We start from the raw sequence: 14,627 nt of genomic DNA on the forward strand, positions 1-14,627 counted from the left end.
TCATTTGTTTTGCATTATCAAACTAAATAGATATTTTTAAAATCAATTTCAAATATTTCTTTATATTCATGCGATTACTTTGTTTTTTAAGTATTGCAATTATACATAAAAGTTTTATAAGAACCGTGAATTTTAATTTTCTATATTTTTGAATTAATAATATTCTATAATATTATTTTTAATTATACCCTTGGATCATTATACGATTTAATGACAAATCAATTAATCAATTAGAATAATTTAATTAATAACTAAGAAAATTTAATTTCTGCCTTCAACTGCCATCAAGTGCTTGCTATCCATAACTAATTTCTTTGTGTTCTCATGTGTATTTTAAATAAAGCTATTATATTACAAATATATAAGTTGATTTTTTACCGAAATCTCCTCACTTAAAAAAAAATGAAATGGAAAATTTCACCTAACCATACATGGTATTTAGTTAGAGGCTCTGGAAGGTCTTTTCTAGTTCAAGAGAAAATTTATCAGAAAATAGCTCTCTCTTATTGGACACACCAATGTGTTTGCTATTAAGCAGGGGCGGAAGATCTTTCCGGAATGCCATTAACGTAAAGTGAACAGGCGTCCGATTCAAACATTCTTGATTGTTTGGATTTTCCCAAAGATAAGGTTTTCAAGGACCCGATTTTATTCATCGACTTGTAACAGATTTTTGAATTCATAAAGACCTTTTTGGACCGTTTGGAATCAGTAACAATTAATAACAGCACATACATGATTTTGATTAAAGTGGTTAACTTTTAGTAGTAATTAACATTCATGTTTTATTAAAATATAAAAAGGAATAGAAATATTTATTTTTCAGCTTAAAATAAAATCGGATTCTTTATATTGATTTTGTACTGGAAAACGTATTACTTGTCGCAATCATTACCCTAATCTTATCAATATGGAATGCATCTTTAAATTTTAATTGATTAATAATAATACAATCTTTATTGGGAAAGAGTTATTAAATTTCCATCTCTTTTGCTTCTTTAAATATAGTTCATTCCTAGAATATCTGAATTTTAATTTATCTAAAATTATTTTTCTCCTGATTACTAAAGAGCTTTATGTATAAAAATTTAAATAATTTCATAACCTATGTCTTGAGTCCAACGCCGGCATATCTTATTTCCATAGTTATAAGGAACCATGAATACATTTGACGGTGAATTAAGTCACTAATTAAATCATTTCACTCACATAATTAATTTTATGCCTACATCCTTATCCTTAAAACCATCTGTTGTTCCTTTGACTCATTTCACTAACATTAGTACCTGTAAAGCTGCATATGGTTTAAGTTAATGGAAAACTTATGAATGATTTCAGTTTCTGTGTTTACAACATGAACAATAAAGAATTAATTAGATTAGTTACACCATGATACTCGAAGCGAGGAGGGAAAAGCCTTAAGTTTAGAATTTCATTACTTCAATAAAATTCATTGAAGTAATGAATCAAAGATTGTCATTAGAAGGAAAATACAGCAATAATGTATTAATTAATTTAATTATATTATAATGCCAAAATGAAGGGTAAAGATTATGAATGTTTGAATTCTATTAGACATACTCCTTAAATGATGCATGTATAAAGCGTAATCACAAGTATTAAGACTATAGTACGAATATGCATTATAGAATATATATTCATGCTTTTAACATCTGCGCATATTAAAAATTTTAAGTTATATTAGCATTTTATTAATTCTATTAGGCAAATAAGAAGTTAGGGTAAGAAAGCATGCCTATGATGATAATTTGTAGAGGGTAGTATTTTGGTTGTCCACCTCCTTATTGTTCATTAAACCTCATCTAAATAAAGAAAATCGCCAAACTATCTGCGCGGAATCCATGTCGATGCCTTCATTCTTTATAAAGTGACTCTAATTTATGTAAATAGTAACTTATGCAGATAAGAAATTGTTCATCACTTATTTCTTAGAGCAATACCATAATTTAAAGTTTCTTGATTATTAGAATTATTTTTGCGTTAGGTTATTAGAGACAAACCATAATTTTAACGCCACTAGGAAAAAATAATGGCTTAGAACAAATTCTTAATTAATGGATGGATATTTTAGTTAAAATAAAATTAAATCATTCAAACTTTAATACCAAACTTTTTTTCCCAAATCAATACAGCATCAAAAGATTGTATGGTTTCTTTAAACTATTATCAAAGACAAGAATCAGATATTTCAAATGCAAAACCAAGAAAATAAAGTATAATTATACATGTTTCTTAACTTTATTTTCCATCATTTCATAAAAAATAATTGTTATATAAAATGTTTTAATATTAAAACTAAAACATTAAGATTATAAGTAAGAATAGTCTTCAAGTGTTGTTCTAAATAATTTAGGTTTCCACTTTCATATAAAAGATTAGAAGCCTTGTTTGCTTTGATTTGTTTGTTTAAAAATTGGAATTTTCATTGACTATTTCGCTTAATTTTAATTCCAAATATGTATAAGGTGTTATCGAATGATGAATTTAAAGAAAATTTATTGTAAGAGAATGAAAAATTATTTATTTAAGATATAAAATTTACAATATGAAATTAGTAAGGATTTATTAATTATATTAAAGGTTAAGTAATAGAAGACAAAAAAAAATAAAAGAAGTGTTTAGAGAGAACGTTTTAATTAGAGAAAAAAGTGGTTATTATATTTTTTTATTAAAATTTTGCAGGTCAAAGCAAAATTATTCGACTTGAATAATGGAAAGTCTTAACGTAATTAATGATATTAAATCACCATAAACATAACAAGAAATAAAATCTCTAAATTTAATTAAAAATATATTATGAATGTGATTAAAATTTTATTTTGCTGAGAATATTTTTTATCTGACTTTCAATCCAACTTCCAGACTTTTGATAAAAATGTGCTTTCCACTTTTTAATATGCATTAAAATTTTGCCACATTTTTTAAATTCAAAAATCCAGTTTTAATTACTGTCCATAAATAAAAATGAACACTTATGATAAAAAAAAATCACAACACTATTATGGCAATTACCGTTTGCTAAGAGCAATACTTAACTAATTATAACGCATCACTTAGCACGAATAAAGAAGTTCACCATTACCTTCGGCAGGGAGATGTATTTGTCCGTAGGGTCCCTTGCGCAAGATGATTTCGTATAAGATGATGGCAAATGCGTAGACGTCTCCTTTTTGGGTCCCCTTGGGATAGAGAGATGGCTGGCGGAGTAATTCGGGAGCCTTCCACAGAAGTTCTAGAGTAATAAGGAAACACTCCAAATTCTTCATTCAGTAAAATAATGCATTCAAAGACTACTGGGAGCATTTAGCTTTCACGAAGAAACACGTGCAATGAATTATTATAATAAATGGCAATGGTAGAAGTTATGTTCTTAAGCAAAGTAACGAATAAAAAAAAATTCATTAATTCTTTCTTTTTTGACTTGTTTTTTTTTATTTGTTAGGAAATTTCATTAAAAAAAGATTTGAAAAAATTATGAATATTGTATTTAGTAATATTTCGTAGATGATTAAGATTTTGTTTAAAGTCTAAAAACAAAGCTTCGAGAAATGTGGAAACAAAATATTTGCCCCATAGGATCAAGTTAGTCTAATCGAAATATTTTAAAAGCTAAGGATATAGTTTTGGACAATTCCAGCAAATTTTGAATAAGCCACAGACAATTTATTTTTTAAACAAAATATAAAAAAAATAACGAGATAAAAAATTATTTCATGAAAACATAGCTACGAGAAATGTTGAAACAAAACTTGTGCCTGTAGACTTAAGTTAATCTAGTAAAAATATTCTAATAAATTATTATTTAGTTTTTAATAATTCTAGCATGTTTTGAATTATGTCACAAGCAATTCATTTATTTATTTTTTGAATAAGAGATAAAAAATTATTACATGAAAACACACCTTCGAAAAATGCTGAAATAAAACATTTGTCCCATAGAATCACGTTAGTTTAATAAAAATATTCTAAAAGAATAATGCTTTAGTTTTGAATACTTTTAGCAAGTTTTGCATTATGCTGCATTATTTTTCCCTTAGAACTTCCTATTCACATAATTTTAATTCTGTCTTGAATATATAATTTCTATTGTTTCATATATGATTTAATTTATGTTATCTAAAATTATTTTCGGTTTTGTCCTAATGAAATCAACCTAATGTAAATTAACATGTAGTATTTCCCTCACATTTCAGAATTATTTTTTTGCATAAAAGCTTTATATAAAAATTAATAATCAAAAAATCTTCTTAAAATGCATACAGTAATACTCTAAATGTATGCGAAATGGAATAATTTTGCAGTTAAATATTGTATACGATAAATTAGAGGGAAGAGATAGGAAAATCAGTTGTATGGAAGAAATTATGAAATGAAGAATGTAGTTTTTATATATATCGTTTTATTATTATCATTCTTATTAAAATAAGAATTAATATGAATGTTCTTGATTTTATGAAATTGAACAAATTCGTCTAATGGCACAATGACTTTTCATTCCGTTAAAAATAAAGTAAACTAAACCTAAAATGTATTGTTTTTTAAGCATAAACACTATAAAGAGTCTTTATTTCTTATTTATCTTTATCAAATTTAAAATTAAAAATAAAATAATTCAGTTTTCTGTATGGAATGAGAATTTTCATTCAAAAAATATCGTGACATTCTTGTGACAAAAATGACTTCATATAATACCTAATGTGGAAAAGGGTAATTTTTTATACTATAGGGTGACATACCCCTCCCCTCCATTGTAAAAAAACGTGTAGTGATTCGAAAATAAAATTTTAATTGCATACCTGCGTGACGTGTATCGTGTAAACATGAACTGATTGCACTGGAATTTTAAATAAATAGAAAAAAAATCATTCCGAAATTTGGAAATTCATATTTCCGCCAAACGCAATTAAATTATCAATGCGATAAACCTTTTTATTTGTATTTTCACCTTTTCATATACGAAGAATACAAAGAAAGAGATTATTGTAATCTTTAAAAAATGTGGATTAGAGATTTTGGTGAACCTTTATGTTGCAAAGAGCACATTTTTAGAATTTTATCTCTCTATCTTTTAAAAACGATATCTCCAAAAGTTTTTAGCTGGATGGATCAATTCTTCAAATTTATCAAATTTTGATTTCAGCCGATCGGAAAAAAGTATTTAAAATACATATTCGATTTTTTAGTACTTGCATATTAACCCCATACCAATTATTATCCCCCTCCCCCCCAAAAAAGAACTGTCGACGATCGTACCCTAATACGTTTTTCGTAGCTTTTAGTCGCCAATGGTATACAGTTAATACCCAATCACTAGTTTTCTTTATTATGTTACGGAGCACAAACGTATACAGGGCATTGAAAATAAAAATCAGGGTACTCGTGACATTCTCGATCTTATTCACTGTTCGCCATTTTTTGCTGTGTGAAGGGAACCACATCTTTCTTAAAGAATATGCGAGAAAGTTTTGGGAAGACAAATACCATTGATTAATTTTGACTTTGAGTAAAATTTCCGAACTTTCGAAATGTTGTTGGTAACAATTGAAAAATTAAAATATTGATTTAAATACTGAACTCAAACTCCACAAAATTTCTCTCTCCCAGAAAAATATAATCAAGTTAAAATGAATGTTCTTTACTGCAGTTAAACATATTATAACAATTCATTCTAATTCAAATGCGAAACTTTTCGAGACAAGCTGTAATCCTAGTTAAGAACACACTTCCAAGAGATTATCTATTGATTGACTGATTCCACAAGAAGTCCAGGAAGTGGATCAATATTTCCCTCGCTGGATATCTATTACTCTCGGAATTAGAAGTCGGATCCAACAGGGGGCGGAGTCATTTTATATCCTCTAAGTCGGAACCATTCAAGGCACAAAAGACGTGGACCCCTGTTAGTTTCAATGAATCGGTTCCAGCTTTGAACGTTCTAATTGAGTCGTCGTCATCAAAATTGGTCGAAGTTGGAATGCGGACAGTTCTTGATCAAGTAATCAAATGGCAGCTGTAGAGATGTATGATAAATTTATAGAGAGTAGATGATAAGTCGGTGTGAAGGATTATTGAGTGATAGATATACTATTTGAGCAGGCAGAAATCTGCTGTAGTTTGCTGTATTTGATTGATTTAGATAAATCTGCTGTAGCGTGCTGCATTTGATTGATTTAGATACTAAGTTTTTATATCGAAGACAAGTAATTGAAATTCAATTATAAAATAATTGTAACTTTTTAATTATGTTTATATTGCATTATTAAGAAATACGATGGTTATTTGTTATTTTGAGATAGTTAAAGTTAATTTTCAGTCAACTAGTGTATTGATAGTAATGCAAAGAATTAAGAATAAGAATAATTTGTGACCAACGTTGTTAAATGTTGAAAAAATTTGTGAGCAAAATAAAGATTCAAGGCATCGTGTTTCTTATTTTTAAATAATTATTTGATGCCAAATTAATGATATAATATATATTCTTTTTTAATTTTTTAAGAAAAATAATGTCAAAAAATATTTCATGGAATAGTCGATGTAAAAGCAAAGTAATTATGAATCATATTATTTACAAAAAAAAAAGAAAAAAAAAAGGGGGGGAGATTGTAAAATTAAATGAATGGGCAGAATATTTAGCCTTTTTTCTTCATTATCTTAAAATATTCAAGAATTTATTTCTGCAAATGTTTAATTAAATTTTATTAGAGAAAGTTTTCAAAAGACACAAAATAATAAACAATTATTAATAATTCATCAATGAAAATGAAACTAGATAACTACATTGATTTTATTTTTGGTGTAAATATAAAAAAAAATATTTTGATCAATGATCTTAATTTCGGAGCTTCTTTCTTTATAAATTAATTTAAATCTTGTTTCTGTATTCTTTTTTTGATGTTAATTGAAATTAGTTGGAATTTCTATATTTTCTAATTTATGTTTTAATGCTAATATTTACATCTTTAAATGTTATTTTTCTCGAATTTTAAATTTAGGCAAGTTTTTCATGCAGAAAACCTCTAAAATTTAAATTAAACATATATTTTTGTTCAAATTTCGTATAATAATTTTTCAATACGATCTATATAATCAATATATATTTTTAAAATAGTGATAATATATTTTATACGTTATCAGTAATACGATGGTATATTTCTCAATATGATCAATATATTCCTGAAATACAGAATAAGTAGTCTGTTCATTAAAAAAAATAAATTTGTTTTACTGATTAATGATGTGAAAACAGAAACTGAAGCTTTTCATTTTATTAATTATGTGTATTTTAATAATGAACCCTATATTTTAATAATGAAATGTATCATAGCCTATTTCTTATTTCAGAAATTAAATAACGTATTTAACTAAATTATTTACAAGCTCTTAAACAAAGTATTCAATAAACTTCTGAACTAGCAGTTATTTGATCTTCGTCTTTTTTTAAAACTTACCATTAAAAAAAGCAATTAAAACATAAGTATTTATAAAATTTTTAAAAAAATTTTTAAAACATCTTTGGTTTTTAGCTAATTTAACTTTTTTGCTTCATGCGTGTCTTTTAAAACTATTTTATGCAAAAATTTAAAAAATTATTCCACACGAAAAAATTAAACAAAAAATTCATATATTGAATAATACATTATTAATATTCATTTAATGAATGTAGCTAGAACTAGCTGCTTTTTAAGAAGTTTCATATCAAATGGTATTCTAATGGTACTGAAAAGAAATATTCATTTCATATTTAGATTTATTAAATAATAGAGAAAAGAAAGTTTCTCCAAAGTATAACTTTGATGGTGAAGGGAAAACATTTTGTATCAGCTTCATTTACTTCTTGGCTTTCTAAAAAGTATGACTTGGCAGCGCTTTAAAAGATCTTCGAGTTCGTTCCTTATTTTGCTTTTACTCTGGAGTTTCCACCGAAACAGTTTTATACTGAATTCGCCTTTTTCTCCTCTTTATTTTTGTTTCGAAGTTTCCGCAGAAAAAAGATTTAAAAAAAATATTGTCCTTTTTCCCTTCATTTTTTTTGTCAAGGGAATGCAGTCATGATGGCCGACTACTATCGATTGATGGGTAACAAAATAGTTGTTGATAGTTGTATCACCTTTCGGACAGAGGCTGTCCAATTTGAGATAAGCGCATTCCCTAGAGTATGGGGCGTACTTATTGGGAAACACGATAGCGGTATCTGTATTAGTAATGGAAAACATAGAACTTGGGGCATCGAAAGGAAAAAAAGTTAGAGAAATAACTCTCATTTCTTATTATATCTCTCTAATTCATGAAAAAAAAAATGTGAAATATATTCTGTTGGTCACATGGTAAAGAATGAATGTTCTTATAAAGTGAGTCGCATTTTTTTAACGAAAACTTAATATGAAATACACTGCTTTTTTATTTTCTTGTATTGGTAAGAGAGGAAAACACAGAACATCACAATGAAAGAAATGTTTGAAAAACGATTCTATTTCTTCTAATTCTTGCAAAAAATATGAAAGATATTCTATTGGGGAGATAAATAATAAATATTTATAAAGAGAGTTTCAGTTTTTTCTGAAAACTTAATATGAAATAAATTGCTTTTTATTATCATATATTGGTAAGAAAAAAAACACAGAATTTATGACATTGCAATGAAATAAATGTTTGAAAAACAATTCTGTTTCTTCTAATTCATGTAAAAAAAGGTGAAAGAAAGATATTCCATTGGACACATGGTAAGTCAACCTTCTAACTCTCCGACCCACCCTAAGGCACACGGATTTAAACCATAAAACTGAATGACCGGACCGCCGCAACAGCAATTGGCGGGAACTGTGGTTGAGTCCTAAGGGCCGTCACCGGCCACGGTACAACCCTCCCCGAAGGAAGTACGTCCCGTCATCGATGGGGGGAGTCAGATCCCCCACCTATTAGTGTACCCTCCAGGGTGGTGAGATCCAACCACCATGCCGGAAGCATCTCATCCTCATTTCGAGGTGCCCCCCCCCCCCGAGGGACACATGGTAAATAATGAATGTTCATAAAGTGAGTCTCATTTTTTACGAATACATAATATGAAATACGTTGCTTTTATTTTCTCGTTAAAAAGTATACAAAGAGAAAGCATTGTAATAATAATAATAATAATAATAATAATAAAAATCGAATTTAAATTTTTAACGAATCTCCATGTTTTAGAGCTCTTTGAATAAGATAGAAAAAAAAATGCATTTTCAGAAATATATCTGATTGGGTACACGATAACTGAAATCGCTTTCACTTAGGAGGATGAATTTGATAGATGGTCTCTATAACAAATTTGTGAATTTCTATCAAATTTTTTACTATAGCCTGCTTGCTTTAGATCAAGTGAACAAGGTAACCACAGAACATAAAGAGCTAAATTGGTGTAATTTGGTATTCAGTTTTAGCACCTAAAGTGTATATTTGTAGAGAGTTTAAATAAAATCTGTCAATGGCTTGAGCATGAGCAAACGCGATATTATCAAAATGAAACAATTTAAGTAACTGTTTATATTTATAACTAAAATGGTGTTTTTTTCCAAGTTTTGGTTGAAATTAGTCAAAAAGAGAAGGAAAAACTGCTCAAAATGCATGCTCTATTTTCTGCATTATATTACGAAACAGAAATTTCTAGTGTGTGAGATTCCGAAAATAAAAAACTGAGCACTTGTGACGTGTTTTTTAGAGGTAAACAATGAGAATTTTCTTGACTTAAAATAATGTTCAGTGGGCAAGATAATTATTTCCGCTTCTATTATTCGTTATACACATGTGGTTCAACTATTCATAACGTGCAATAAAAAGTCTTCACGAGTTCATTATAGTTAGAAAAAGGATCTTCATTTTCTCTAATATAAAATAGCAAACCCTTGGATACTTAACATAACATTAATTTTCAAAAAAAAAAAAAAATGCAAAATGGGAGCTTAGTATAAAAACGAACAACAATTTTCGAAAATAAATAAAGGCTTGTCTTCTTTGCTTTCTTTACAAAGCTGGATCTTTGCAAACCTGTTTCCAAAGACTTTGAATCTTTGAAATCAAATTAAAAAAATGAGTCCCTCTTTTCATTGAAGATCATTTTTTTTATTTTCACAAAATATAAAAGTGAAAATCATGTTCTCCTTGAAAACCACAACACATGATCATATATTGTATTTTTATAAATAAGATCTACATGTTAAAGATGAAATTCACCTTATATATTCCGCAATATAATGATATATTCAAACAAAACTTTGACAAGAAAGCTTTTCCAGTTTAGAGAAAAATTAAAATTGCTGTTTTGTAATTCTAAATATAAATTATTTAAGTAATTCCGAAATATTAAATATCTTGACGTATCCGAAATACGTATATCTTGACAAAGATTTAAATAATCTCAAAATAAGTTTTCCCAATATGCAGAAAATAATGTTCATCATTTTTAAAATTCCAAACGATAATTATGCAAAAAGTTCGGGACATTTAAATGATGAGAATGATTTCAATGATGCTGATGTAAAAGACATTTACGAACTTTGCTGACACATTACAAACATTTTCTGATGACTTTCATAATTATATGGGAATTTAATGCATACGTGTATCTGTATGAGGGGAGGGGGAGCAGGGATCCAATGATTATAATACTTTGTTGATGTCTTTTTTAAAGCGAAAATTTCAGTGTTGATGGGAATGGGTTTGTAATGGTTTTGAAAAAAATTAATATTACCAACTTATTATCACTTTCTCCAAAATATGACTTTGGAGGACTTTATAAATCTCTTTTGCTTATCGCTTTAGAACATTGTTTTTCTATACAATTCTGTTTTATATAAATTGTTTTTCTACGGTCAAAGTTTTCACTGAATGATATAATAGAACATGAAATATTATATAATTAAACACCTTTATTTAACTTTGCATTAACAGCTTCATAACTGAAAAATGAAGTTTTTGTGATAAATTATTTTTAATTGTTTTTTTAAATAGGGTGAAATGCTGCAATTTATTTACACTGGTGTATCTCAATGGCAATTCACTGCTTTAAGCTTTCAGGACTTTAATAATAATTGATTGATTAATGTAATTAAATTTTGGTTCCGTATTAGTTTCATGAGCTTGTATTAAATATTGAGAAATAATTTTTTACAAGATACGATTCTGTTTATAATAATAAATTATTAGCGAAAGACTAAAAGGCATACAATAGAAATAATAAAATAAATTTTATTTTTATATACTAATTTGAGTTTTCAATTATATTTTTCATTTAATCAGTCTTTTTTTTCTTTATTAGTGGAAACAAGTATTTCGTATAAGTAATTCGTAAGTATTTCTTATTGAAGGTTGCTTAGTATTAATGTAGAAAAGATAACTAATTAAAAACATCTACATTAATACAGAAGTATGTAGATGGTTTTGAAATGTGGAGCTATTGCATATATGCATATTATGGTTGATTTTTTTTTAATAAAATGTGATAAATAATTATATAAATTATTTTAAAACAAGTGATAAAAAATTATAAGATTTGAAATTTATGCTTCATCTTTATATGAAAACACCTTATCCGATTTTTAAATATCAATTACTTCATAATCTTTAAAATTTTATTTTCAAGTAAACAAAATTATAAGGATCTATATACTTTTTTTTGAGTTAGTGCATTTTTTAAAAATTTTCTTATTTCTTCCATGTTGCTCTTAATAATTTAAATGAAAAAAAACTATTTAAATAAAAATGTATTTTAAAAACATCTATAAACCCATGATAAAATGTTTCATAAGAAAATTTAAAAATAAACTATACATAATATACAGTAATGAAAATTTTTTTAGTAATTATATAAATTAAATACATTTCTTTTCATTATCTTAGAAAAATGAGATCCTCAATAACTTGCTTTAGACAAAAAAAAAAATTATCTGATATTTTTTGAATAACTTATTACAGAATTATTATAAAGGTATACATCAAATCATGTAAGTTTTAGAAGTACACATAAAAATAGTAAAGACTTTGAGTAGTGTGATTTAAGAAAAAAAAAACCCTGAGATTTTTATTAATGTAAAAATTATAAATTCCGTTTTGAAATGTCTTGTTTGGAATCAAACCTGAAATAATTTAACAGTATTATGCAATGTTTTGCCTTCATTATAAAACATAATTGCAAGTTGATATGCAGAGGAACAACTTTCATCGTGCTGTATGGAAGAGCATGTAATAAAAAGAAAACACATCCGCTTTTTTTTTAAATATAATTTTCTGATCTTTGCATCTAATTATTCAAGGAACCCATTTTATCGCAACCTGTTTCCATTTTGTAAAATATATAGAATTTATAACTTTTTACTAAATTAAATTCATTCAGTTCTCACTTCTGATTAAAAAAAATCCTTATTATTTGTGTCTGAAAACCTAAAACTTTGGTTACCTAAAATCTGTATTCAAAAAAGTAAAAAATAAAATAAAACTTTATTTATTCAAGACAATATTTTAGATTAGTGTGCTTTTTATTAACGTTTATATTTCTTTCAGAAAACTTAATATTCTGAATTCTTTATTATTTATATTCTGAAATATCTGGTTTATGTTAAAAAAATAGTGAAAATTTGAAAGGACGATTTAGTTGAAAGAATAAACAAACATTTCTAAATTTTAATTCTAGGCAACAATTCAAAGTAATGGTTGACAAAATATTTTACTTATTTATTGCATGATACCAGAATAAGTTCCATCTTTATAAATTTCCGCCAAATAGAAATCTAACAGAGAAAGGAAAAATATTTTTCAGATGTCCAACGATGACAATAATACGGTGCGAAAGGTTTTTGAAAAACGTAACCTTGGGGTAAAAGGAAACAGTTTTGTTATGGCTTCTGAAAAAAAAAAGGGGGGAAAAGGTAGCGCTTCCACCTTCTGACTCCAGCTCTTTGCAAAATACACGACTTGGGAGAGCTTTAAAAGCTCTTTGGGTTCCTTATTTCGATGCCCAAGGCTGCTTTTTTTCATCTGCAAAAACTGTTATATACCAAGCCTATTTTTTTGCGATCGAAATCTTGACTGAATGACAGATCAAAAAATAAAATATTGCATTTATTCCCATTCCTTTCCGCTTACTGGAGAAATAAGTTCACTTCGCGATTCCTGGCTGTCGTCGTAGAATGGGTAATAAAATAGTTAGAAATAGTTTACCAAAGTCTAGGTATGGAAACCGTAAGAGGTTTGATATATCATTTTCAAAAATGGCCATTTTGATAGGCATATAACATATGATACTACATTTATATATTACTAGCCGCCTTTGAAGACTAGTTAGTTCACCTAGATTAATTGTAGCTAAAAATTTTAATTAAATATTTTGTGTAGCTTAATTCTTTAGCAATACATTTTTTACTTAAACATTTTGATAGGCATATAACATATGATTATAAAAACCTTACGCCTTCTGTTTACTCTGATATACTTTTTCCTGATTTCTGTGCAATATTTTTGTGCATCCAATTATATCGCAAAAAAGCAGCTGCATTACAAATTGTATTAAAATTTTTTTAATTCTGATGTTAAATCTTAATTTAATATTTTATTAAAAGCGTGCTTATTACCGAAAACCTATTTAGTAAGGAAAAATTAACAGATTTTCTTTATCATCTTCTTCTTCAACAATGTAAAAAAAAGTCGTTTTGAAATTTAGAAATACAAATGATTTGAATTTAATTTTAGCAGTAACATATATAATTGTGAAATGCGCTTAAAATACTGTTTTAAAAAATGAATCAAAATTAAAGGAAAATTATATGGTAAAAATAAGCATGGTTGAAAAAAGCAATTATTGTATTGTATAATTTTGGAAATTATGGTGAAAACACACGAAATCTAGGCTAATCTTCTATTAATTAAAATATTTTAAAAAGTGGCTTTGAGTTGAACATTTCCATCTTCTTAAATATGCATGTGATCAGTTTGGTTACTTTAGGTCAAGCAGTTTGACCTGCAGAGTGCCAAAATACACGCATTCATCATTATTATTAGATTTAATATTCAATTCCATTTTTCTCCTGTTTATGTGTTAGACATTTTTTGTCAAATTCAGGAGTCGAAAAATATTAATTTAAATAGAGAAACTGTGTAATTTCAATTAAATATAAAATAAAAATCAGATAAATGTGTACGAAAGACTAAATTTGAGAATTATAAAAAATAAATTGAAGAGATAAAAAACATAGTTTGAATCATTATGACACAGAGTTAGTATTCTTATAGATATACCTACAAACTGCTATTTGCAAATTTTTAAACATAGTGATAAAATCCTTAACACTAAAACGTTTAATATAAAAAACTTAAGGTGAAAATTATTTAAATAAGTATATACTAACTGAAAAAATGTAACTTCTTGAAGCAATGTAAGAATACATGAAAAGTTTTGTTACATATTGTCCAGCAGTTTTTCAGTTCCTACTATTATCTCACACTCTCTCATTATATATCTTGTTCAAATTTTCAATCGTTAATAAAATACTTTTTATTCATCTACTCAAGTTCAAATATATTTTTTAAACTTGTAGTGGATGACACTTGATGTTAATAAAAATAATTAATTAATTAAATTT

General features: G+C 26.7%; 1 protein-coding gene across 2 annotated transcripts in view; it reads right to left on the minus strand.

The window, feature by feature from the left end:
• Positions 1–14,627, minus strand: part of LOC129984157 (receptor-type guanylate cyclase Gyc76C-like) — a 554,740-nt gene that overhangs the window by 60,870 nt on the left and 479,243 nt on the right. For both annotated transcript variants that reach the window (XM_056093958.1, XM_056093959.1), the window contains one exon: positions 3,104–3,253. In XM_056093958.1, coding sequence (XP_055949933.1) covers positions 3,104–3,253 — 150 coding nt within the window. The remainder of the gene's footprint in view (positions 1–3,103; positions 3,254–14,627) is intronic.

The sequence above is a fragment of the Argiope bruennichi genome, chromosome 9, assembly GCF_947563725.1.
Source record: "Argiope bruennichi chromosome 9, qqArgBrue1.1, whole genome shotgun sequence".
Lineage (NCBI taxonomy): Eukaryota > Metazoa > Arthropoda > Arachnida > Araneae > Araneidae > Argiope > Argiope bruennichi.